We start from the raw sequence: 24,294 nt of genomic DNA, 5'->3' as shown, positions 1-24,294 counted from the left end.
TGGGAGCTCCTAACCCACCTGCACCAAGGGGGAGAGAAGCAGACGCTGTCAAGTAGAGGTTAGCGCCCTTCTGCTTAAGATTTTCAGCTGTTTAAAGCTCTTGTGAAACACAGATGGGGAAACAAGCTACCAGTGTGCACGCAGAACGGCCACTGCAAGGGGACGCCAGCCCTGCAGTGACACTAGCTCCCATCCCGATCGGCTGGAACCAAGACCCAATTTCATCGCCTACTATGGAAGCCAGCGAGAGACTTTCTACCAGTTGGGTTGGACCATTTCTGTACCATATATCCCAGGCAAGAGGAGCACTACAAATTTTGCTTCTCATGTCAGTGGTGCTTCAAACTTGCAGGATTCTCTCCCTAGCTTGCAAGTTCAGGTGCTGTCCCACAACCCTCAGGACGTCCCCCCTCACTTCTCTACAGCCTCCTCAGGATTTTCCAGTGCTCACATTTCCCCCAGGCCTACTGGTCAACTTGGTTTCACCGGCTCTGTCTACTGGAATGGTTTCAGTGTTACCATAACTAACCAGCTATAATGGTTAGTTGTAACCATTGTAATCAACTAAAATGGACCAGACAAAACTGCCGCTGGACCCCTTTACCCTCTTCAATTAACAATTTGAAATATTAGCACCATTTCCTCAGCCTATGAGCCACCGAGGTCTTCGGTTTCACCAGCCTGAAGGGTGGCACCTCCCCACTCACTTAGTGAAACTGCCTGAAGCATATGGACATATGGACCGAAGACAGACCTTGCGTAAGGTCTCCACTGAGGTCAATGCAACTGTACCCACTTACAGCAGCTGTGAATAAGCCCTCTTCCTAGCTCGGGGTTAAATAAAGAATTCTCCCAGCCTTGCTACCCACCTGAAATAGTAGAGTGCCAACGATGAGTCTTTGTGCTTGCTGGCTCTCTTCACCAGGCTCTCCAACAGGGAATGCAAATCCTCCCGCAGGTCACCCACGCTCTTGCAGTACTGCTTGGCTCTGCATAAGTGATTCCTGAAAGGAGGACGCAGGCATTAAGAATGTAGGGCTGTCACCTCGGAAGAGAGAGTTTGGAGCAAAGTGCTGGCATTAACCCTCGACATTAGGGCTCAGAGTTACCCAGCATGCATCTCACGGCTGGAAATGGAAGCTGTGCTATAGCCACAGGTAGCCCTGTGGTGGAGTGGGTACAGGACTCGTTAGCTGCTTGATACTTCTTGTGCTTCAATTCAAGGATGGCAGGTTTGCAGAGCAGCTGTTTACACCTTCCACCTAGAGGTCCAGGCTCACACATGAAATGCATTTGGTGGCCTCAAGCCTCGTCAGTACCGAGGCACATGCAGAGCAGCGGCTGGAGATGAGAGTGTGACTCAGAACTGAAGGTGCCTAGAGCAGGGTTGTGTGAGGGACAGGAGAGCATCATGTGCCGTGCACAGCACTTTATGCCTGTCCTATCAGACGCTCTTGTGCTCTTTAACAACCCCAAACACACATATACTCTCTCTCACACACACACACACACACACACACACACACACAGAATTCTGCTTCTGCACGTGAAGAATCTCTATTCATAAAAACACCCTCCCTCCCAAAGCTGTCTGGGATGACGTCAACTAGCAGAGAAATCAGGAATGTGTCAGCCCCATGTGTCTCCGCACCTTGTGTAGGAGGATAGCATGTTTCTCAAAATAATCTCCAGCAGCCAAGTGAGATTCCTTGCTGCATGATCATGAACAACTCAGCTGGTGATTTCCCCCACTTAACTGCAGGGCTCACCAAGCAAGGTCTAGCAAGGTGGGGCTGTTTCAAAAATCTTTTACAGTGCCATGAAATTTACACAGCAATTTAGTAACAGAGGAAGTTGTTGGGTGATTTCACTCTGGGCAAAAGAGGGCGAGTTTCCACTTAAAGCATGTGATTCAATGCACAGCCTGAAGTCTATGGAAAAGTTACCATTGACTTCAGCGGCATGGTATGTAGGGATTTCACCTCCTCCAAATGTGTTTTGTACTTGGAATCCTTCAGTGGGAGAAGCGTGGAGGAGGAATGCTATAAACTATCAGGATTCTTTTCCTTCTAATAACAGGCAATTAGCAGAAAGAAGAATTATACTTAATCCACATACACAGCAGAGTCATCACAACCAGCTGCTAGGAGTCAAGTCAGCACCACCAAGCAGCAGCTACAGAAACAAAAAACATACTGACAAGTAGTTAAAAGGACTTTGAAAGCCACCTCAGTGCAGACACTTACGTGAAGATCTCAGCTGTTTTCTGGAGGAAGTCTTGCTCCTGCTTGTCAGAGTCTGAACTCATGCTCCGCTCAATCACCAGAAGGAGGGGCTCGATAATATCAAACACAAGGGGGTTCTCTGGCTGCTTAGCAAGGAACACCTCAATGAGGTCCAGTACCTAGAAATACAGGTCATTCAAATGAGAATCCCTGTGGACTAGGCAATACCAAATACCAGGATGGGACAAAAACAACTCCTTCAAATTTGTCCATTTTCAATGGTCACCTGTCAACTTGGGGGAAGTAGTAGGGAATAAAACAAATCACATTTCCATCTGAAAATTGGACACCTACTAACGCCCAGAATTACTGTAACTGATAGAGATGAAAGAAGAACATTCTTTTTAGTTAACGCATTTGACAGTGCTTTGTGGATAGTCAGTTTCTGTGTTGTTGATGGGTAAATTACACTTCCTGGCTAGATCCTCAGATGGTATGAATGGGCATAATTCAGTTGAAGACAAAGAAACTACAACCACTTCACCAGCTGAAGGCCCACTGATTTCCAGACCAGCATGATGATCTCACACCAGTGCACTGGTAGGTGTTACTAAAATTAAAAAGCAGACGCTCCTGTGACCCTGGACACCCCTTAGTTCTCCCCCCCCCCCCCATCAGTCTGGCCACATTTTAAGTAGGGCCCTACCAAATTCAAGGTCCATTTTGGTCAATTTCATGGCCATAGGATTTTAAAAATCATAAATTTCATAATGTCAGCTATTTAAATCCGAAATTTCACATGTAATTGTAGGGGCCCTGACCCAAAAAGGAGTTGTGGGGGGGGGGAGGGTCACAAGGTTATTGTAGGGCAGTTTGTGGTACTGCTACCTTTACTTCTGAGCTGCTGCAGCGTTGCCTTCAGAGCTGGGCAGCAGGAGAGCGGCGGCTGTTGGCCAGGATCCCAGCTCTCAAGGCAGAACTGCGGCCAGCAGCAGCACAGAAGAAGGATGGCACGGTGTGGTATTACCACCCTTTCTTCTTTGCTGGTGCCTGCAGAGCTGGGCCCTCAGTCAGCAGCAGCTACTCTCCAGCCACCCAGCTCTGCAAGCAGCAGGGCAGAAGAAAGGATGGCATAGTATGGCATTGCCACCCTTACTTACTGCTGGCAGGGCGCCACCTTTAGAACTGGGAGCCTAGTAACAGCCACCACTCTCTGGCCACTCAGCTCAGAAGGCAACGCAAAAGTAAGGATGGCACCACGATCCCCCTAAAATAACCCTGTGACCTCTTTTTGGGTCAGGACCCCCAATTTGAGAAACATTCGTCTCCCCCATGAAATCTGTATAGTATAAGAACATAAAAATGGTCCTACTGGGTCAGACCAAAAGTCCATCCTGTCCCAGCATCCCATCCTCCGAGAGCAGCCAGTGCCAGGCGCTCAAGAGGGAATGAACAGAACACGTAATCATCAAGTGATCCATCCCGTCGCCCATCCCCAGCCTCTGTCAAACAGAGGCCAGGGACACCATTCCTGTTCATCCTGGCTAATAGCCATTGATGGACATATCCTCCATCAATTTATCTAGTTGTTTTTTGAACCCTGTTATGGTCTTGGCCTTCACAACACCCTCTGGCAAGGAGTTCCACAGGTTGACTGCATTATGTGAAAAAATACTTCCTTTTATTTGTTTTAAACCTGCTGCCTATTAATTTCATTTGGTGACCCCTAGTTCTTGTGTTATGAGGTAAGGTATGAGGTATAAGGTAAAAGCACACCAAAGACCACATTTCACAGGGATAGACCAGATTTCATGGCCATGAATTTGATTACATGTTTTTCATGGCCGTGAATTTGATAGGGCCCTATTTATAAATTACTGCTCAAGAATCCTTTTACCAGATGAAGCAGCTTGACAAACTGCAAATCCATTCTACAGGTTCTACTGTCACCCAGTGGTCACAAATTAATACTACGTTCACAGCTACCTAGGGAAACTGTTTTCACTGCCGAGTTCATCTCCAAGCCCTGCCATTATTATACCTAATAAGTCAGAGAAAAACATACAGCCATGAGTTTCCTGGAGGGATTTTGGGTGCCTCCATTTCTCAGTGCTCAACTTGAGACATAAAATCAAAAAGTGCCAAGTGCTCACCATCTGAAAAATCAGGCCCTTTTAAGACGTCCCCAGTTGAACATACAACAGCCAGCTAAGACACCCAAAATCACTGTTTTCTTTTGAAAAGCTTTGCTTCTTTATTATTAATTAATTAATTAAATTAATTATTATTATATATTCTGTAGTAGGTCTTTGGAGACCTATTCATGCTCTAGAACCCCAATGTGCTAAGAGCTGTACAAAAACCAGAATAAAACACAGTCCCCATCAAACGAAGCTTACAATATAAAGACACATTTAATGTTTTGGGTTGCATTAGCAGCTTATTCAATGCAATAAAATACACCCAGCTGTCTAACAACATGTTACAAAGATAGACATGAGCCATTCAATAGGATATTTGCTTCCTACCTTAATCTTAAAATCCCTCCGTAAGATTTTCTCCTTCCGCATCTTTTCTTTCTCGTCCTTCTTTGCCTGGATCCGCTTCTGCTGCTCAGCAAAGAGGGCCGAAACATTCTCATCAAGGGCCAGCATGGTCTCATCATCCACATCCTCATCACTCTTGTCTCCTCCCTTTAAAAAAACAAAAAAGTAATTTTACTTATTTTAAAATTCGATCCCCCTTTCCTCAGCCTCTTGGGACTGCAGTTCACTGGGGTCCAAACACTTAGAGCAAAGCAGAGTTCTAGCCATTAAGCCTCAAGAGGGACAGGATGGATTTGGCTAGCACAGGTGTCAGACAGACTTCTCCACATGTGGAGACCGACTTGAGGTTTAGAAGCTTTTACCCGACAAAGATTAGCCCAGCGTAAGCCTACCACGCAAAGGGTTGTGAGAAGGCTGCAGAGATGCGTAAAAGGGCAACTACCTGCCTATGTCTTGCATGCATGTCTCTGATGTCCAGGTTACTGCGAAACTGACTGGACAGGTAATTGGGTGCTTTCCAGCCACCCGACCCAGGGAGGGGGCAAGAGGCAGAAACACTTGTACTATATGGGCCCAACTCAGACTGCTTCCAATATGGATGCATGTGGGGGGAAAAAAGTGGCCAGAGAAGGAGGACAACTTTTGTGCTCCAATCCCTCCCATCTGACGAGTTCAGGGTTACGGACGACTGCAGAAACCTAGTGTTTGGAGCAGGTGACAGGGAAGAGGCCTGTGTTTCCCTCTGATCTCTGGGTCATGGTGCGATCTCTGGCAGCTCCCTCTGTGCTGTAGTTGTTCCATCAGTAAAATGGGTAACACTTAGCCCCATCTGTGAAGGGCTTAAAGATCATCCAACCAAACCTGCTATATAAATGCTCAGTATTATCATCTGCCCCCCCCCCCATTCCTGATGCTCTGCTACCACTGACATGAGAAGTCTCCACGGGCAGCATACGCAGGCATTGCGACCCCACGCACAGACCAACCTGAATCTAGACCTCTAGTGACACCACTTGGCATAGCCCAGGTGTGCCAGTCCACACAAATATCGCCTAAGGTACACATTTTTAGCTACAGCCTGAGATTTACAGAGGAGCCTAAATGGGGCTCGGCATCCAAGTCCCATTAACTTTCAATAGGAGTTAAGTGTCTAACTCCCTTAGACTCCTGTGAAAACACCAGCTACGGGTTTGAAATGCATATAAAGGATAGCTGGATCAGGATTCTTGCTACCCAGAAAGAAAGTGGATTACACTGCATCAGGGCCTTAGTTATACTGTACCACAGAATAGTCAGAGCCTTCCCCTATGCTCTCCCAAAGCATCAATCATCTTGCAGCTTTGCCAACACCTACCAATGCATTCCCCGCCTGCAGGACATTCATTAGCTGATTCCGAAAATTTTCATCTACGCCTTCATTATTATTCTCATCTTCACTGTCTTCCTCTCCATCTTCCTCGGAGCTGTCGTCATCAGAAGAGTCGGCACTTTCCTCTTTGTTCTGTGAAGAAGAAAAAAAAAGAGTCCACCCCACCAATTAAGTGGCATGCAAATTTAACGCTGGTGAGACAAAGAACAAGCAATGGCAACGCACGCTTTCTCAATTCTGCCCTGCCTGTGTGCCTCAAATGGGATGGGGGAAGAATGCTGCTGGCAGAAAGGACATCCAGTCTGCATGAAAGGGATATCACTGTAGCAGAAAGAACAGGACAGGCTGGGAAACCTCTCCAGGCTATAAAATAAGAGAATTACCAAAGAGAAGTCAGTTTGGTACCAGCTTTGGAGAAAAAGACCTGCAGACATTGCAGGAAGGGGCCTTGTTGGGGAACCTGCTTTGGAGAGTTATTTTCATGCCGAATGAACTTGGATTTGGCCCACGCCACTTGAGTCTCTGCAGTTCCTAAACTCTGAGCTCCAGGATCCAGACAACCCTTTGTCACAACTATTCAGGCTGTGGCCCTTCTGCTTAACTGCCAACAACAGGTGATCATTATGGTGGCTTGTCCGGTGCGGAGACCTGTCCACTGGAAATCACACACTTTATAAAGCTGTATGTCCAACAGTATTTTTCTTCAGCACAAAGAGACTAACATTTAGGCACTTTCGACAAGACGTGTTAGGACTGCATCAGAAAAATATCCCTTAGCAGAGGAGCAGTCATTTTATTAAAAGAGAAATGCAACTAACTTCTAAAGCCACAGATCTGCAGTAATACTGTTTTCAGTGGTCAGGTATGGAAGATTATTTCCTTAAATGAAAGAGAGTTACCGTATCCTCCAGCAAGGTTTTCTTCTTCTTGTCTGTTTCTTCCATCACAACAACAGCACTTTCCTCATCCTGGTCTTGCTCTGGATCAAGAACCTGTGGAAGAGTTTTCCAAATAAGTTTCACTTTGATTGATTTTCTTATATATATATATACACACACACATATACATATACATATATACACACACACACACACACACACACACACACACACACACACACAGAATGTACAGCTGTTTTCAGCAAATTCAGCAAACTGAATTAGCTGAACAATGACCAAGTTAAAAGTTATAACAGGCTAGAAAAACATAGCTTTCTAGCTTGCGTCAATACTTTTATACTTGCTATTTATGGAAACCCATACCAGAAAATTTGAAAAAAGCCATATGATACTTCTACAACTAACAAATAAGAGGGGGAAAGGAAAATATGAGAGGAAGAAAGTGGTAAAATGAACAGACATCTATTTTAACTCATAATACACACTACCTTCCTCACAGCAAATACTTTGTAGTTGTTTTTTGCAATCGATAGATTATTCTCTCATGAGATGCAACATTAGGTAGTGATGTGACACTATTCTTTCAGAGTTTGAACTTCAAGTACTTTTAGCTTCTTCTTTTTTTTTTAAATTATGATTCATGCTAAAACATATAAGCACACTGATGTATAAAGTGACATAATAATTTCCTAAAGATAACAAAGGAAAAAAAAGTGGACAAATATAAGCTGTCCCAGGTTCGCTGGTTCAAGAACAGGTGGCCCTACACAAATCCTCTCACAAGATTCTTTTAAGACTCAAAAGTATGTATTTTAGGACTTTCCCATTTCATAGCATGCACTCTCACGGTGGCCTCTCCTTTAACCCCTGAGCTAGAAACTGGACACATATTCCTGGACCTAGAATGACACAGGCAGCTAGATAGCAGGCTGCAACCTAGAAGGTGAAGGAGCTATCTCCTTTATCAAAACCCTCCAAGCCATAGGATGCCCCCTTACTGTCCTCATTTAACCAAAACCTCACTTTACTTGTGAAACAATCAGAAACTTCAACCAATCCAGCTTCCACCTCAGATCCCTCACTTACATTCAGGATCAGGTGCAGGGCTTTCTTTGACATGTAAGGACATATGCGTCCAAACACACTTTTGGAGACCCGGCGCATGAGTAGGCTGGGCTGGGAGAGGAGGGATAGAAGAATTTCCACAATCACTTCCACCCATTCTGGCTCTTCGTCATCTGTGCAGGAAACAGAAAGGCATCAGCAGAGGAGAAATTAAAAACTTGGGCACTAGGGTCTCAAGGTGCTTCCAAGAAAGGGCTGCAGACACCTCCATCAGGCAAAAATATAATACTACTAGCCAAATGGGGGAAGAACACAGGTTTTCCTGCAGTGACATGGACTGGGAATAATACAGTATGTTGGTGGTTGATGCAATTGTATTGAAAAGGTTACTGTCACAATAAAGATGACAGACCCAAAATCTTCTTTCGAACACAGCCTAAAGCAAATGAGCATTCCACCAGGCAACAGGCCTGGCCAGTCCTGCTATCTGGTTTGCTCCACAGGCCTGTATCTAGCTATGTAAAGGCTCTCATTGCCTTAGTATTCAAGAGTCCCACAACCCTTAATGGATTTGTCCCCATCCCCACTGAGTCAGGGAAGCGATAGCCCCACTTTACAGATGGGGAATGTAGGCACAGGGTAGATAAAGTGCAACATGCCCGAGGCCACGTAGGCAGTCTGTGGGGGGAGCTATGAATTGAACCAGTCTGCTAAGTCACAGGCTAGTGCCCCACCCACTAGATCAGGGGTGTCACATACAGAGCAGGCAGGACCGACCCAGCCTACCGGAAATATTCATTTTTCCAGAGTCTCAGCTTTCATTTAACCAAACAAACAAAAACAAAACAAAACAGGAGTAAATTTTTTGCCTTACAACTAGAGAGAAAACCTTCCAAAAGTGAACCAAGGGTAACTGATGCCTGAATCAACAGACAGCCTGGAACCAATGATTTGAAGGAGCGAACTCCCCTCATTCCTATTAATCTGACTGAAAGATCAACTTTAAATCCCAACACTCATACTACTAACGACAACATCAACCACTGAACGGCTGATCATTTCCACGAATGATAGGGACAGGGAGCGGAACCGACACCCTCTGGCAGGGGAATTGAGAGTTGCCACAGGGATGAACAAAGAAGATTCACAAAGATGGGAAGGCTTGGAGGAGAAGAAAGAAACAAACGGCAACTCTAGCAGCAGTGGCCCAAAGGGGAGCAGATTCTCTCATCTAGTGATGAACAACAAAAATGCAGGTTTCAGAGTAGCAGCCGTGTTAGTCTGTATTAGCAAAAAGATGCACTGGTCCACTTATAACTGAGCACTTAGCTAATCTATACAGGTCATGTTCACCCTGATCTCCGTGCAAACCTCTCACTAACGCCAGTGGGCATCCAGTGTGCTGTGGGGAGCAAACAGTTCTGAATTTATACCCTGGCCTTCAGATTAATAAGCATGGAATTTAGCCCTCTGCTCCCAATGAGTTGGACACTCCATTAGCCTTCCTACCCTCTTGGCCAGGGAACGTTAATTCGAATTCTCTCCCTCATTTCCTTCCACAGTCCCCAAAGCATACAGCTTAACCATGCTCTTTTGTATCTGGGTTTTACATGGGATCTTGAGATCCTATTGGCCCCACAATGTAACAAGTTCTACTTTAATAATCTAACGAGGTATGTTTACGTAGTCCCTTGCTTGGTTTTTGATGCTTTGTTTTCTATGCCATATCTTTTACATGAATTACTGTTTCAGAGTAGCAGCCATGTTAGTCTGTATCCACAAAAAGAAAAGGAGTACTAGTGGCACCTTAGAGACTAACAAATGTATTTGAGCATAAGCTTTCGTGAGCTACAGCTCACTTCATTGGATGCATACAATGGAAAATACAGTGGGAAGATTTTATATACACAGAGAATTACTGGGCCACTCTGTGGAAAAAATTAGTTAAGGGAAAGGCTTAAGCCTCACAACACACCCTGCAAGTCAGGTATCATCATCACTGTTTCTCACATGGGGAAATTGAGGCACAGACAGGGGACACAAGTTGTCCAACACAATGAGTCAGTGGCTGAGCCAGTGCAACCCTGGAGTCCTGTCTCCCAGTGCCCAGCTGCAATCACTGGATCATGCATGAGTTACTAAGGATTATCTTAGAGAGCAGTCATTTCAAATAACCACACTCAGAGCAGATGGTGTAAGCCAAATTCACTGCTGGCAAAAGCAAATGCAATGAATCCCCTGCAGAAGCTCCCACTTACACCAGCAATGAATTTGGCCCTCAGTGGTTAAGAAATATTTTTTTCACAAGTAAAAATTCAGACCAAACTCCTAAAGACGATTCCCTCGTGAGATTTATCTAGAATCCTTGACCTGAGCTTCTAACCAAGGAAACTACTCGTTATTTATAACATGGCCATCACAATAGTATCCAGGTGCTCAGGATCTCAGAGTATATTCCCCATAGCTCTTCTCCTTGGGTAGCGGGGTGAAGGGAATTAGTCACATGGGGAGATGGGTTTTGAGCACCTTTGAATGGGCACCATACACACCTGCTGGTGGGAGAGGACAACAAGCAAACCCCCAGCTGACAAGCTATACTGACATGGATTGCAACCATCAGGGTGTTACACCTAATATTTTTGTATGCTTGAGGAAGGGAAGAGACACACCCCACTCCCTCCTCACCAAAAATCCACACTCTCTGCAGAGGGCAGGACCTAGCTCCCGCTGGTTAGTAGCGCAGTTCCTCTGGTTTTGTTTTAAGATGGGCTTTATATTTTGGTAGGCTCCCAGTGTGCTCTGGGCAATGGAGAACACATTAACAGGGTAAAGGATTGTTAATAAATTCTCCAAGTCTCTCTAGACTGGAACTCACCATGCTTCTTTTTCTTGGATTTCTTGTCAAACGCCCTCTCAATGCAGTTCAGAAGGTCATTCAGAAGGTCCTGGGTTTCTGCCGGAGTCTGTTTGATGTAAAACAGGAGCAGAGAGAGAAGCCAGGCAGTGAATACCCTCTACCAATACAAGTGCAATGACAATGCAAGAAACGTACCCATCTCTGCTCCCGACTTCAGCACAATGTGCTACCATTAGGATGCTAGGCACATGGACACGTTGGGATTGTCATCTCAACCATATGGATATGGCAGAATGAAGGGAAGGAGTTAACAGGACTAGCTGAGAACCTACTGGACCCAGTGCTTCAGGATTGTGCAGGCCTTCAGGAAAGTACCATGGAGAGTCAGGAGTCAAGTCCATGGGAAGGAAGGGATCTCAGCACTTCAGAGGTAACTGCCCAACACTCCCCCCAAAAAAGGATTTTTGTATGTAGAACAATTCTGCAAGGAGAGTGCAGTTTTAAAGCCCCTCACTTTCCAGTCATTAACTGCCAGGAACGCTTTGCTGGTCTTCTGTACAAATAGCGCACGTGAACATTATATTATAGCTCAGACCAGGGATTCCAGTTCAAGCAAAATGTACAACTGAAGAGCCCAGCTTGGCCGTCAGCACCAGACCACCCCATAGCACACACCTGAGCTGGAGATCATCCAAAGCTGGCAGCTGGGGTGGCCAAGATGAGAAAGAGAGTGAGGATTCTCTGGCTGTTTTGTATTACCAGTAGCAGACATGATTCTTATTTTAACAAGGTGCCAATCCCAAAGTGGAGGGTCTGAAAATAGCAGCACTTTGTACAATGTATTTTTGGATCCTCTTTATATTTTAAATGAGGACTCTAATGGATAGTCCAACATGAATTCTCCAACCACCATTGTATTAATAACTTTGCATGTGTATAATACCACTCACCAATGGAATTCCAAACATTTACAGACATTAATCAACCACCCCAGAGAAGGCAGCAACATCATCCCATTTAGGAGCAAAGAAAGTATGTGACTTGCCACAGTCACACAGCAAGTTGGAGGCTGAGCTGGAACTAGAAACCAGGACGCCAGCTCCCAGTCACTCTTTTTCCCTACCTGATAGCCAAACGCATTCCCTTTGTTGGCTGAAAGCTCAATGCTTATGATCAGTGTTGGATTCTTGTCATATCTTGTCAAACACAAAGGAACCCTCAAACTGTTTCAGTCAGCAGCTGAAAAAGCCCAGCAGACATCAGCATGGTTTATATAGCTGACTGTGCACTACGACTGTTACCTTGAACAGATAAATGCCCACTAAGAGCAGAAGGTGCTGGAAAGCAAAGATTTCCATACTGCGGGACTCTCTCTCTTTCTTCTGCAGGTTCTCCAGAGACTGCAGCATTCTGAAGAGACAAACAACAATGGGCCTTTCAGTGGTACAAGATAAAGTCCATGTCATCTCAGACAAGAGCAAGAGCTTCAGATAACCTGTGCCGGGACCAGTACGATCAACTGCACCAGTTCAAATACTCAGAGGCAATTTAACTAGACCAGAATGACATCAAAACATGTAGGAAAGGATCTGTCTTTGACTAACAATTGGCAGTAACAGAGGTCTTCTGTTTAATTCTCACAACAGCACTCTCTGTATGGCTTCTAAATAACAATGTATTTTAGGACAAGGCATGGATTCCCAATAGTCTTCAGCTGAATACACTGCAACAGCATACTCATTTAGAGGAGAATGAGTTCAGAAAAGAACAGTCAGATGGGGGCCAAAGGAACTGGCCTTCTAGGAGGAAAGATTAAAAGAGAAATCCAGTCTGGGAAAGGTAATGGCAGTGGGAAGCCACATGACCATCAACAAGTATCTGAAGGGAGGAGGGAGCAAGAGGAAGAGTTACGAGTTGGTGCAAGGGACTCTAGCTAGGCGCAATAGGGTGAAGTTAAAAGGGAAAATACAGGCTGGATTTCAGGCAGAATTCCACAGACTAACAAAACATCGAGGACGGGTCTCCAAAGGGAAGGAACAGAACTGCACTGCTTAGGATGGTTCAACCACACTGGACAAAGCAATAAAAAGCATAGTATAGTATAGGGAACAATCCTGCACTGGCCAAGTCACTGGACTAGGTGCCCCATCAGGGCTTATCCACTTCTAACATCTAGGATACACCCTTAGCAAAGACTAAACAGGCAGATAGAGGCTGCTTCACCCAGAGTGGAGGAGATGCTTATTCAGTCAGGCAGCTTCCACTGTCTCATGATACATACCTAGACCCATCAGCCTAGACAAATCAGCTGCTCTAGGATGATCTGACCCAAAAGCAGAGGCATAGCTCACAGCCTTAGAGACACCAACAGAAGGGATTGGGCAAACACACTCATGGAGCCCATTTTCCCCAAATCTCTTGCACTCTGCTAAGCAAGCCTCAATTTCCTGCATGCATCAGCCATTTCCATTGCCATTCCTCATCCCCACGGCTGGTCACCAGACTTCCCAAGCCTCTCACCGGTCCCAAGCAGCCCTCTGTTCAGCGGTGAAAGGAGTCACAGCCTTGACATGCTTCTCATGGGACAGGAGGACGCTGGCATACTGGATAATGAGGTAGATCCACAGGTTCCTGTCTGCCGTCACACCGTGGATGTGCTTCTCCCTCAGGGCTGCAGCTTCAGCCGTGTCTCCCAGCACGGGCAGAGAGTTTAAAATCTGAAGCAAACTGAAAAGCAAGCAGACAGCAGAGAGAGCCACATTAACATGGAGAACTGCTGCTGTTTTCATTAGTTACTGGATTATTATAGCATCAAGACACACTAATTATGGACTAGCGCCCCACTGAGCCTGATTTATTCCACTGTCCGTTCCCAATACCACAATGGCTGGGATGCGTTAGAGGAACCCGTCTGAAAACACGGCTCACTCATTCTATTCCTTTCCAGATAGCTCTACAGATTTATTTAATTTAACATCAGTTTGCAAGCTTTTTGCTTCCAGAGCCCAAAATGTAGCCACGGTTCTCTTCTGCGGCCCCATTTGTACTACAGCTGTAGCTAAACCCCCACAACCAAGATCAGCTGCGCTCAGTGTTGTCCAAACACAAAGTCAGAGGAGTCCCTGCCCTGAAGGACCTCCTGTCCTGTTTAAGTAGACTGTAACAGGAAGCATGATCCCCATTTTACAGATGGAGAACTGGGGCACAGGGGAGATTAAGTATCTTGCCCAAGGTCATCAAGGGAGTCTGTGGCAGAGCTGGGAATTGAACCCAGATCTCCCAACTCTCAGTCCAGTGTCTTATAACCACAAGGCCATCCTTCCCAAAACCCTTTATCCCACAATGCTTCACAGGATTCTTTGCAAAGTGACCGCTCCACTCATACTCCCCCCACCTCCTCCCGACCTCCAACAGAGGGGCACTTGAGCACCTGGCCTCTCAATCGCCTGACAGAAGAGCATTATCTGCAGCAACGTCCCTGAGATCAATACTCCATTTCTTTTGCCTAAGAATAGGCAAGGTGAGTGGAGCACCAATCAGCAGGTCCCCAAAACAACGCACTCCTGTTCATAGAAATGGGACAGCCGAAACTTGCCTATAACCAGGTGGTCGGATAAACCGATACTTATCTTAACTAACACGGGCTCCAACTGGAACACACTGTGGATTCGGATAACTAGGCTTTTGGGATCGAGGGAATTTGGATCACTGGAATTGTATTACACCACTGGCATGCAACAGAGAGCAGCCACATGACTCTGCCAGGCAATGCAGTGTCAAAACAAAACCCATCTCTCTGGAGTCCATAAATAGCGCTCCCCTCAGCCAGTCAATGGGAGCCAAACAGAAACTGGAGGAGAAAGGCAATCTGGCCTCACCTCAGCACAGAACAGATACAGTTCGGATCCGTTATTGTGTTCAGAAGACGCTTAAGCATTTCTAGGAAGTTTTACCCAAGACCTCTAAGGAAAGGGCTTTCAGTTATGGCTGCACTCATGCACAAGCACACAACACTTCATGCAACAGAAGTGCAATAACCCCCGTCTCCTGCCACGCGCCTGGTAGGGCCAGAAGTACCCAAAGCAGGGACTGTCGTACTGCAGGGGAGGGGGCAACACGAGGTCCAGCCACATCCCTCTCGGACCCACAACTGCGCAGGGGAGACACCACACACACACGCCCCCGGGGGCACTAGGACAAAGCAGTGCCTTCCCCCCGCCCCAGAGAAGCCAGCCAGAGACTCCTCAGAAGCGGCCGAAGCTGGGACCTCAGGACATTCCAAGTCAAAATTCCAGAATATTCCGGCTGTCGGAGCCCTGTGCTGATGGGCTGTTGGCGCCAACCCTCCCGCTCCCTGCTCACCTCAGTTTCACTCTACACCTGTCCAGTCCCCCTCCCCCATCTCTTCCCCCCCCCCCCCCCATTTAGCGGACACTCTCCTAAGTATCCCGCTCCTCCCCAAAAATGGTGGAATGAACACGATGTTCCCCACCATCACATTGTTCACTCTGCTTGTGTGTTCTACCCATTCCCCTACCCTGTGTTTGTCTTGTGTATTTAAGACAATATTGTCCCATTGTTTCCTGGCACTTAGATTGTAAGTTCTTCGGGGGCAGAGACCATCTTTTTGTTCTGTGTTTGTACAGAACTTATCATGCAGTACTTGTCTTAGCGCCTAAAAGCCTCAGCCATGGACAATACAAATAATAAATAATAATATGCTACTTTTCTCTGGAAAGGAGATCAACTTCCAACATTAAATGCACGCAGGCAAAGTCCATACCTGAAAAACAAGTTTGCAGCTGTCGAGTGAGACTGTCCATCCAGAGGTACTGAGGGGAGGGATTTCGTTTCTGGTATTTCAGAGGTTGGTTTCTGGGTCTCGAAGAAAGCATGGAAGAAGCAAAACCTAGAGAGGAGAAAGGAAAAGAGCAGAATGAAGATTTGACTTGGGTTCTGTGTACCTATACAAAGCAGCCTTTACAAAAAGCAAATTCAATATTGTAAACAGCATGTGCTTATCTAGCATTTCTCATCCAAGCATCTCCAAGCACTTCACAAATTTTAATTAGGCCTCATTAATTCTATAGGCTCTCGACCCTGCCAGGTACTTGCAGTTAATGGAAGAGGAGGGTGCTCAGTACCTCAAAAAAGGCCTTTAACACCCTGCAACATCATTTTTATTACTACAATACTCATTTAGGCACAAAGATAAACTTTTTAAAGGTAGTTAGGAGCTTGAAGATGCAGATAAGACACCTAAATACCTTTGGAAACTCTGGCCCAAAAGTTTAGGGGTATAATTTTCAAAGCACCTATGAAGTGCCTAAGTAACTTAAGTCTTACTGAAAATCAATGGGAGTTAGGCTCCTAAGTGATTTTGATGCTTTTGAAAATTCTACCCTAAGTGACAGGTTTCAGACTGGTAGCCATGTTAGTCTGTGTCAGCAAAAAGAACAAGGAGTACTTGTGGCACCTTTAGAGACTAACAAATTTATTAGAGCATAAGCTTTCGTGGGCTGAAACTCACTTCACTGGATGCATGCAGGGGAAAATACAGCAGGAAGACGGACACGGACCATGAAAAAAAGGGTGTTGCCATACCAACTATAACGAGAGTAATCAGTTAAGGTAAGCTATTATCAGCAAGAGAAAAAAAAAACCTTTTGTAGTGATAATCAGGATGGTCCATTTCCAACAGTTGACGAGAAGATGTGAGTAACAGTAGGGGGAAAAAAAAAAAATAAGCATGGGGAAATAGTTTTACTTTGTGTAATGACTCATCCACTCCCAGTCTTTATTCAAGCCTAATGTAATGGTGTCCAGTTTGCAAATTAATTCCAATTCAGCAGTTTCTCGTTGGAGTCTGTTTTTGAAGTTTTTCTGTTGTAGTATTGCGACTTTTAGGTTTGTAATCGAGTGACCAGGGAGACTGAAGTGGTCTCCGACTGGTTTTTGAATGTTATAACTTATATATAATTTTTTTTCCACTGCATGCATCCGACGAAGTGGGTTTCAGCCCACAAAAGCTTATGCTCAAATAAATTTGTTAGTCTCCAAGGTGCCACAAGTATTCCTCGTTCTTTTTACCCTAAGTGACTGGCCCAAGGTTGCTTGTCAGTTGCTTTAGTACCACTCCAGCCTTCTAGCAAGAATCACCTCACCATTGGGTGACAATAAGTAGTCTTTAAATCCTTCTCACCTGACAATGTCTGTCACCAAATCCTCTTCCTTCTTCCCTTGACTGTCAATGATGCTGACTAGTCGGGCAAAAATCCATTTTCTCAGCCGAACCACTCGGTGCTGGGTCCTTTCAATAAGCAAATGGATACAATTATAAAACTGAAGTTCAGACACTGCACTGGATAAGAAAACACTGAAACAATGGGTGATGAGAATCTGAATACCGCATAGACTTTTAGCAACTCAAAGCCCTTATATAGTTAGAAATCAGCTTGAATGCAGCATATACTGACACATATGCAGAAAGAAGCGACAGGTGCATGTATAAAGGTACCTTTCCTAAGCAACCTACATTTGCTCTTCAGCTGGTATAAATGCACTTTATAAACAAATATGAACTCAGATCAATTCTGATCCAGTGAGCTTCCGTGTTCCACCAAAAGCTGCTTCAAGAAAAGCGAGAATGTTCCTATGGCTGAAGATCTTTATTAACAAAGAGAATACATCATACCGACATAGTGTCTTTAACCCGGGAAGATCACAAAATGCTTTACAAGCCTTTGCCCATGTCTGGAGTGAAGCATCACGCTGGCGTACCACACCACAGTAACAGTTAAGACAGACAGGCCCCTATCCTTCACTTCATCTAAAATTGAGGGAGTGCAGCTGGAATTTTAAGTAAGCAGAATACAATTACCCAAACTATCATTTGACCTGTTCTCCAACTGTCACACAAAGTGCTGTATCACAACTGATCAGGACCCAAATTTTACATCTCAGTTTGAAAAGACACTTAGCGACACAGTGCCGAGCTGGGTAGTAGCATAGTAATGACTCAGTGAGAAAGACCACCTACAGAGACTCCCCGATTTTCCCAGGAGGTTTTCCCAATAGGAAATTTCTATGGTTTCCCAATAAGGATAAAGGAAACAGAAAACGCGAGCTGTTCCTCACCTAGGACCAGCTAAAAGTGCCTTTGTGAATCAGCTGTTGTAGATGCCCCACATCTCCTCCAGGCCAACCGAACAGAGCTAAACACGGGAGGATGCATACAACATGCATCTGAGAGAGAGGAGGGAGCTGTGCAGTAAATACACTCACATATTTACTTTTTCCTGGTTCTGCTTTTGCCGGCTGGTGGTGAAATCTAAGCAGCAGTCAAACTCTGGCCTAAGGAACATCCTCTTGAGCCAGTCGACGTATTTCAGCAACGCTACAGGCTGCAAGTGTTTCACCACCTTCCAGAAGCTGGGCACAACCGGATAGCCTTGATTGGTCAGAGTGGAGAAGCCAATCATCACCGCCAGCTGCTTCTCTGGATCATCACAGCCCTCTAGGAATGAGTTAACATAGGTTTCCATCTCTGGGGCGAACTTAAACCGGTCCGGAAGCTGAAAGGCACAGTCAATACAAGCAGGTTACGGCCCACCATATTGCACAATGGAGATAGAGAAATATGCACACTCAATCACTGTACAAAACTGACTTTGCTCTGTACATGCGCTTGGTACATCCTGGGTCTGAACATTCCCCGGGGCAGTACCGATACACCAGATCCCCACAAGCCACTCACCCCTTCAGTAGTCAGGTCAGCCCCATGTGCTAGCTTGATCTATCAGATATCAGTAGATCACAAAGTGCTGGACAATGAGCTCATTGACTCCATTTTACAGATGGGGAAGCTGAGGCACAGGGAAGGGAAGTGACGTACATACGGTCACCCACGAGACTAGTGGCTGAGTCAAGAATAAAACCCAGGTCTCCCAGTGCTCTATCCACTAGACCAAACTGCCTCACCTACCAGCAATGGAGTCTTGCATGCTCTAACCTGCCACTGATCTTGGATTTCACCAAACCTTAATCTCAAACTGCAAGTAACCCTCCCTCCCTTGTAGATCAGACACCACATGGACTGATGTAAGTGAAGTCTTAAGAACCATCAGCTGGCAGTGTTGCCCAAAAAGTTTGTGAGAACTGCTTTAGCTTCCTGCAGTAGAAACACAGCACATATAAATGTGGCCTGTTCTTCCAGACTCTCTGAAAGCTGTGCAGATCAAATGGTTCAAATGTTGAGTCTGGGAGTGTTGTAGACATTAGATCCCAGACCCAGACGCCGTATATGCTAGAATGACACAGACAGCAGTCTGCAAGGGTTAGAACTTTCAGGCCAGCATCACCAGACACATTTATTTATCTCATTTTCGCGATGGTCTTTTACAACCCACAGCGTTTCAACTATGCCGTACATTCATTCCCACTCGTTCAACTGTGCTGTGAAGAGAATGAAAATATATCTGGAGAAAGCTTGAAGGGGAAAAGAACGGTGATTCCATTCCAACCATATAATGCAACTTTTCTAAGTGAATTAAATTGTTTTATGAAATGTCAAGATCAATACGGGGATATGAGGGAAGCTGGAGCAGTAATGAAATTTAAAAAGACTGAATTTTCCCTAGACTAGAAAGCCAGTAAATTTCACAGGTAATTAATCTGCAGCCACATCCATTTGGCCATAAGACATATGCCTCAGAAAGAAAGGTCTGCAAAGCACAACTGAATGAGCTTACATTTGCATTCTATTGGTCAGCTCCTCCCATACTGTCAGTATTGTCCAAAAATCAGCAGAACCATCCTGAAAAATTTCATTAAAATGTGATTCTATGCTGAAAGTGGAGTAGCACCGGATATAGGGGTTTCACATTGGTTGTCTCTTGATTAAACAAAATCAAATGTGGTGACTTTACAAGTAAAAAAATAAATATATATAATGGATTGATGTGTTTTTAAGAACAGGCGAATCACCAAACGAGCACCCAATCTCCAATAACCTACACCGGTGACTTGGAGGAAAGTAAGAATCCAGCAGTAGTTTCCCAACAGCCAACCCTGCTAATTTAACCTGGGATTGGAAGCTCAAAACTAGTAATAAAAGGTGCTGGAGATTAAAATTAATTAGCATTTATTTCTATGCCTTCGAATTAGGCCTTCCATGTCACCTGTCGAATCCCATAGCCTCGGACAAGGACGACGGATCAGAATTTAGTAAACAAGTCTATTGATGCACAAAGAGAAACAGAATTCAGTCTGCTGTCCCACAGCTGTCTTGGCTTTGCAGGGCTAACAGGAGCAAGATGTATTAAAACTGTAAATCTGCAGATATTAGAGAAAAAAAGCCAGAAGGTGCCATTGTTACCCTCACCTGCAGACTACAGCTGCACTTCAGCTGCTGCTGTGATACCAGCAATGGAAGTTTGGAACATTGGCTTGCCCCCAAAAAGAGCAATGACTGCTGTGTCCACAGCAAAGGGCTACAGGATTGCGTTAGCCCACAGAGCCTAGCCAGTCCCATTTTTTGGTGAGTTCCCCTCAAAAAATGACTATTTTAGGTTTTTTTGGAGCCAAAAGGATGAATTTTACAGTGAATTTCCAAATGAAACTCACACCTCAGCCCCAACCAGATTATTTAACAATTTTATGGTAAACTACTTAACACAGCAGTTCCCAAACTGTGGGTTCTGACCCAAATGGGGTCACGCCATAAACAGACAGGGTCATGGCAATCGTGTGTATGTGTGCGCATACACAGAGGACACTATTTTGCTCCACACAGCGTGATCTCCTGTGTCTGGTGGGTGAGAGGTCACAATGCATGGAGGATGCCATTTTGGAAAGCAAAGTAGTGTCCTCCATGCGGCATGACCTCGCACATACAGTTCTTGCGAAGTCTTGCTGGGCGGAGGACGCCATTTTACGCTACAAAATGGCATCCTCCGTGCGGCGTTACCTCGTACATGGGCTCTCTGGGGTCCTAGGAGGAAATAATTAATTAAAACAGGATCATGCCAGCGAAAAGTTTGGGAACCTCTAACTTACCAGCATCTGAGACACTTTTATACCTTGTCTTCAAATGTGTTTGTACAGCACCCAGCACAATGGGACCCTAGTCCTAATGGGGGACTCTGGGCACTAGCCCACCACAAAAAATAAAAAGAAACTATAAGGATTAAGGATGGGATTTTCAAAAGTGCTCAGCATTGCCTTAACTCCACTCCCATCAAAGTCAATGGGGATTCTACCCCAACGTCAATAAAAAGAGTTAGGCAATTGCTGATTCCTTTTGAAAAATCTCAGCCTAAAATAATAGCAGTTGAGGAATAAGACCAGAAACTAACACACAATGAAGATAAAGAACAATCCAAATTCAGCCCATAATGACCAATATATCTACAGCGAATACTGCCTTAAGCAACACAAGGTCTAACAATACTGTAATGCGATATTTGAAAGTGGCAGGGTTTGCACTTGAGTTTGGGTTCTATAGCATGGGTTGCATCATATCCTCACAGGGATGCCTACCTGAGCCGATACCACATGATCCCCATAGTGCCGCATCACTTCCCCTCGGAGAACAATCTGTAGCTGGTCCAGAGACAAGAGTGGGAGAGCACTGCCCAGCAACCGGTAGCACATGTAACTGAGTGGAAAGAGAACAGATTCCCTCAGCGAAGGACACAGTAGTAACACCACACACAAGGACAGGGCAGAGAAAGAAAACCACCTGTGTGTGCTTCACAGAGATGTAAAGAAATGGACAGCAGTCAAGACTACAGGGACACTACCAGCCTAGCACTCTAAGGTGGGCAGATTTTGTAAAAGAACGGCACTTCAGAGCATAAAACGAGCATTCATCCATCTATCCTGATGCTGATTCGAGCACCAAAATACAAGATTTGGGCAGCTCCTGTTGGAAAATGGCCTCTCTTTTTCCCGTAACTTGCATGCAGCAAGTTAACAAAATCCCTTAGCAACAGGCCAAGGAAATAGTGTTTGACTCTGGATTCGGGTCAGGTTTCAGGGAGCAGATTTGTGAACAAACCAAGGCTCAGATTAAACAGTGCCAAAAAAAACACTCACGAGATTTTGGCCCCAAACAGCATCAATCTCAATACAGCAGATGACTGATGAGCTTTGTTCTTGAAAATATTTTGGTATCTTACCCTGAAAACTTGCTAAAACATTTAACTCTTGCTGTCTCAACCACCTTCATGTTAGAAATGGAAACAACAGACACTTTTTCGTTCTGTGTCAAATCCAAATCCAAAACGGGAGTGCATATGGTCTAAGCATTTGAATTCAGTTCATGGTAACACACAAAGGGGAGTGGACACAAGTTTCAGGATCTGGCCCACCTCCAAATCTCACATTAAGACAGACACTGTTATATTTCTTAAATTGACCAGATTTCAATGTCAGTAGTTTCAGGTTGTACATCTGCCCTTAAGTTCTTCTGCCAGTTTCCATGGTCCTCACAGTCACATATACCTAATTTTTGTCCCAGTTATTAAGAACAGGAAACATCATCACACTTTAAGCAGTATTTCCTAGATTGCAGCAAAGCTGCTTCCTCAGTCTAAAAAAAAATTAAAAAAAAAAAACCCGACAGATTTTTCGTGAGAAATTCTCCCCCCCACCCCCCCCTTTTTTTTTTTAAGTCAGGTTTTAGTCACCATACAGCAGCAGAATTCATGTTTGGATAGGAAGCAGAAGAGTAGATTATATTAAGAACAATGAATGACATTTTAAAACAAACCTATTAGGACCCGACTTTTCCTTAAGCAGCCCGTTCTCTACAGCTTCTTTCCAGAAGAGTTCAAAGGCGCCTTCCTTCACAGACACTCGTAGCAAGTCCAGTCCGACACGGGGAAGATTCCTATCCTTCTTCTCTGACCTGGCAGCAGTTTTCAAAACTTTCACAAGCCTTGAGAGAAAAGCAACCACAGGAGGATAGGAAATCTGAACTATCCAGTCGGGAAGGCAAAATCACTTCCTCTAACCACCTTCTGGAATGGACAGACAACTGCATGGAAACTAACAAGTTATCTGCGGCCACGGCTTCTAAACATGAGCAACTGATCTAAATATTGGGAGCAGCACTCTCTGCCAGTCTGGAGATGCCCAAGAACAAACATCAACCCCAGCAGCAGCTCCATTACATTCAATGGCAGATGCAGGCATCCAGCACCTCTAAGCAATGCATCCGATGAAGTGAGCTGTAGCTCACGAAAGCTTATGCTCTAATAAATTTGTTAGTCTCTAAGGTGCCACAAGTACTCCTTTTCTTTTTGCGAATACAGACTAACACGGCTGCTACTCTGAAACCAGAGCCAAATTAGGTTTCTCATTTACATTCAGGAAGTTGGGAGACTTGGCATCTTTACACCCTTCTCCTACAGCTCACCTGGGAATGTTCTCCATGGTTACGATGGCAGATGAGCCTAGGAGTATCTTCAGCTTATCGGGTTTCAGAACCCCAGGAAATTTCTGTATGCCTACGAGCAGGAGGTGCAGCTGCTCCGGGGTGCTGAAGGCCGAAGTGAGGTCAGCCTGTAGGGCGCTGAACAGGACTTCCTCAAACACAGCTTCAGGAATCTACACAGCAATACAATTGAGAAGCAACACAGCAAGTGATACCGGCTCTATACATGGTTATTGAATAGTATAACTATATGAGGTAAAGGGGTGGGTTTTTTAAATCCCCTAGAGCGGATGCAGTTGTAGCAGTACAAAGGTGCCTTATACCCAGTATGGCATATTCTTCTTCCTATACAGAAACAGCTATATTGACAGACTACAACGTTATTCCAATATAGTTGTACTAGGGGTGTTGTCCTAGCGTAATTATACTGGTATAGTTAAAGAGGTACAAAGTTTGTGCTTAAACAGGCCCTAAGAGACAAGACTGCACAACCTCAAAAGCCAAGGTGGATCTGATAGGAAGAGGGATATCAACCCTTTTCCTTGACTTTTATAAGACACAGATTCTGACTAAAAATATCTTAGGGATCCATCATCGATTGCAGCGAAGGCTGTATAATTTTTGGCACCTTATAAAAACTTTATTTTTACTGATGTAACAAACAAAAAAAACCCCAAAACCTCAGGACAATATTGGACCCAATTTATCAATGGGCCCAAAAGGTTATAAGGATGTACAAGAGACACACATGCCAACAGGAAGAAAGCGTGCTGTAATTAGTTTGCTACAGTAAAACCTAAGGGCAAACCAAGAATGGGGCCCAGATGGTCTCTGCCCTAAGAGCTTCATTTCATGGCTATAATTGCAAACTTCCTGCTGCATTTTGATTCTTCT

The 24,294-nt window shown here is 44.9% G+C and overlaps 1 protein-coding gene across 1 annotated transcript in view; it reads right to left on the bottom strand.

Annotated features, from left to right (window-relative positions):
- The window catches only part of MYBBP1A (MYB binding protein 1a), an 81,148-nt gene that overhangs the window by 51,794 nt on the left and 5,060 nt on the right, over positions 1-24,294 (bottom strand). Inside the window, exons 6-20 of the mRNA XM_038376092.2 lie at positions 23,383-23,573; positions 22,735-22,902; positions 21,501-21,618; positions 18,246-18,535; positions 17,164-17,271; positions 15,745-15,870; positions 13,482-13,688; positions 12,263-12,371; positions 10,980-11,067; positions 8,126-8,277; positions 7,040-7,132; positions 6,126-6,272; positions 4,754-4,918; positions 2,247-2,404; positions 870-1,004 (exon numbers count right to left, since the gene is read on the bottom strand). Coding sequence (XP_038232020.2) covers positions 870-1,004; positions 2,247-2,404; positions 4,754-4,918; positions 6,126-6,272; positions 7,040-7,132; positions 8,126-8,277; positions 10,980-11,067; positions 12,263-12,371; positions 13,482-13,688; positions 15,745-15,870; positions 17,164-17,271; positions 18,246-18,535; positions 21,501-21,618; positions 22,735-22,902; positions 23,383-23,573 — 2,255 coding nt within the window. The remainder of the gene's footprint in view (positions 1-869; positions 1,005-2,246; positions 2,405-4,753; positions 4,919-6,125; positions 6,273-7,039; positions 7,133-8,125; positions 8,278-10,979; positions 11,068-12,262; positions 12,372-13,481; positions 13,689-15,744; positions 15,871-17,163; positions 17,272-18,245; positions 18,536-21,500; positions 21,619-22,734; positions 22,903-23,382; positions 23,574-24,294) is intronic.

Source organism: Dermochelys coriacea, chromosome 17 (genome assembly GCF_009764565.3).
Source record: "Dermochelys coriacea isolate rDerCor1 chromosome 17, rDerCor1.pri.v4, whole genome shotgun sequence".
Taxonomy (NCBI): Eukaryota; Metazoa; Chordata; order Testudines; family Dermochelyidae; genus Dermochelys; species Dermochelys coriacea.
This window is presented reverse-complemented; position numbering and strand designations above follow the sequence as displayed.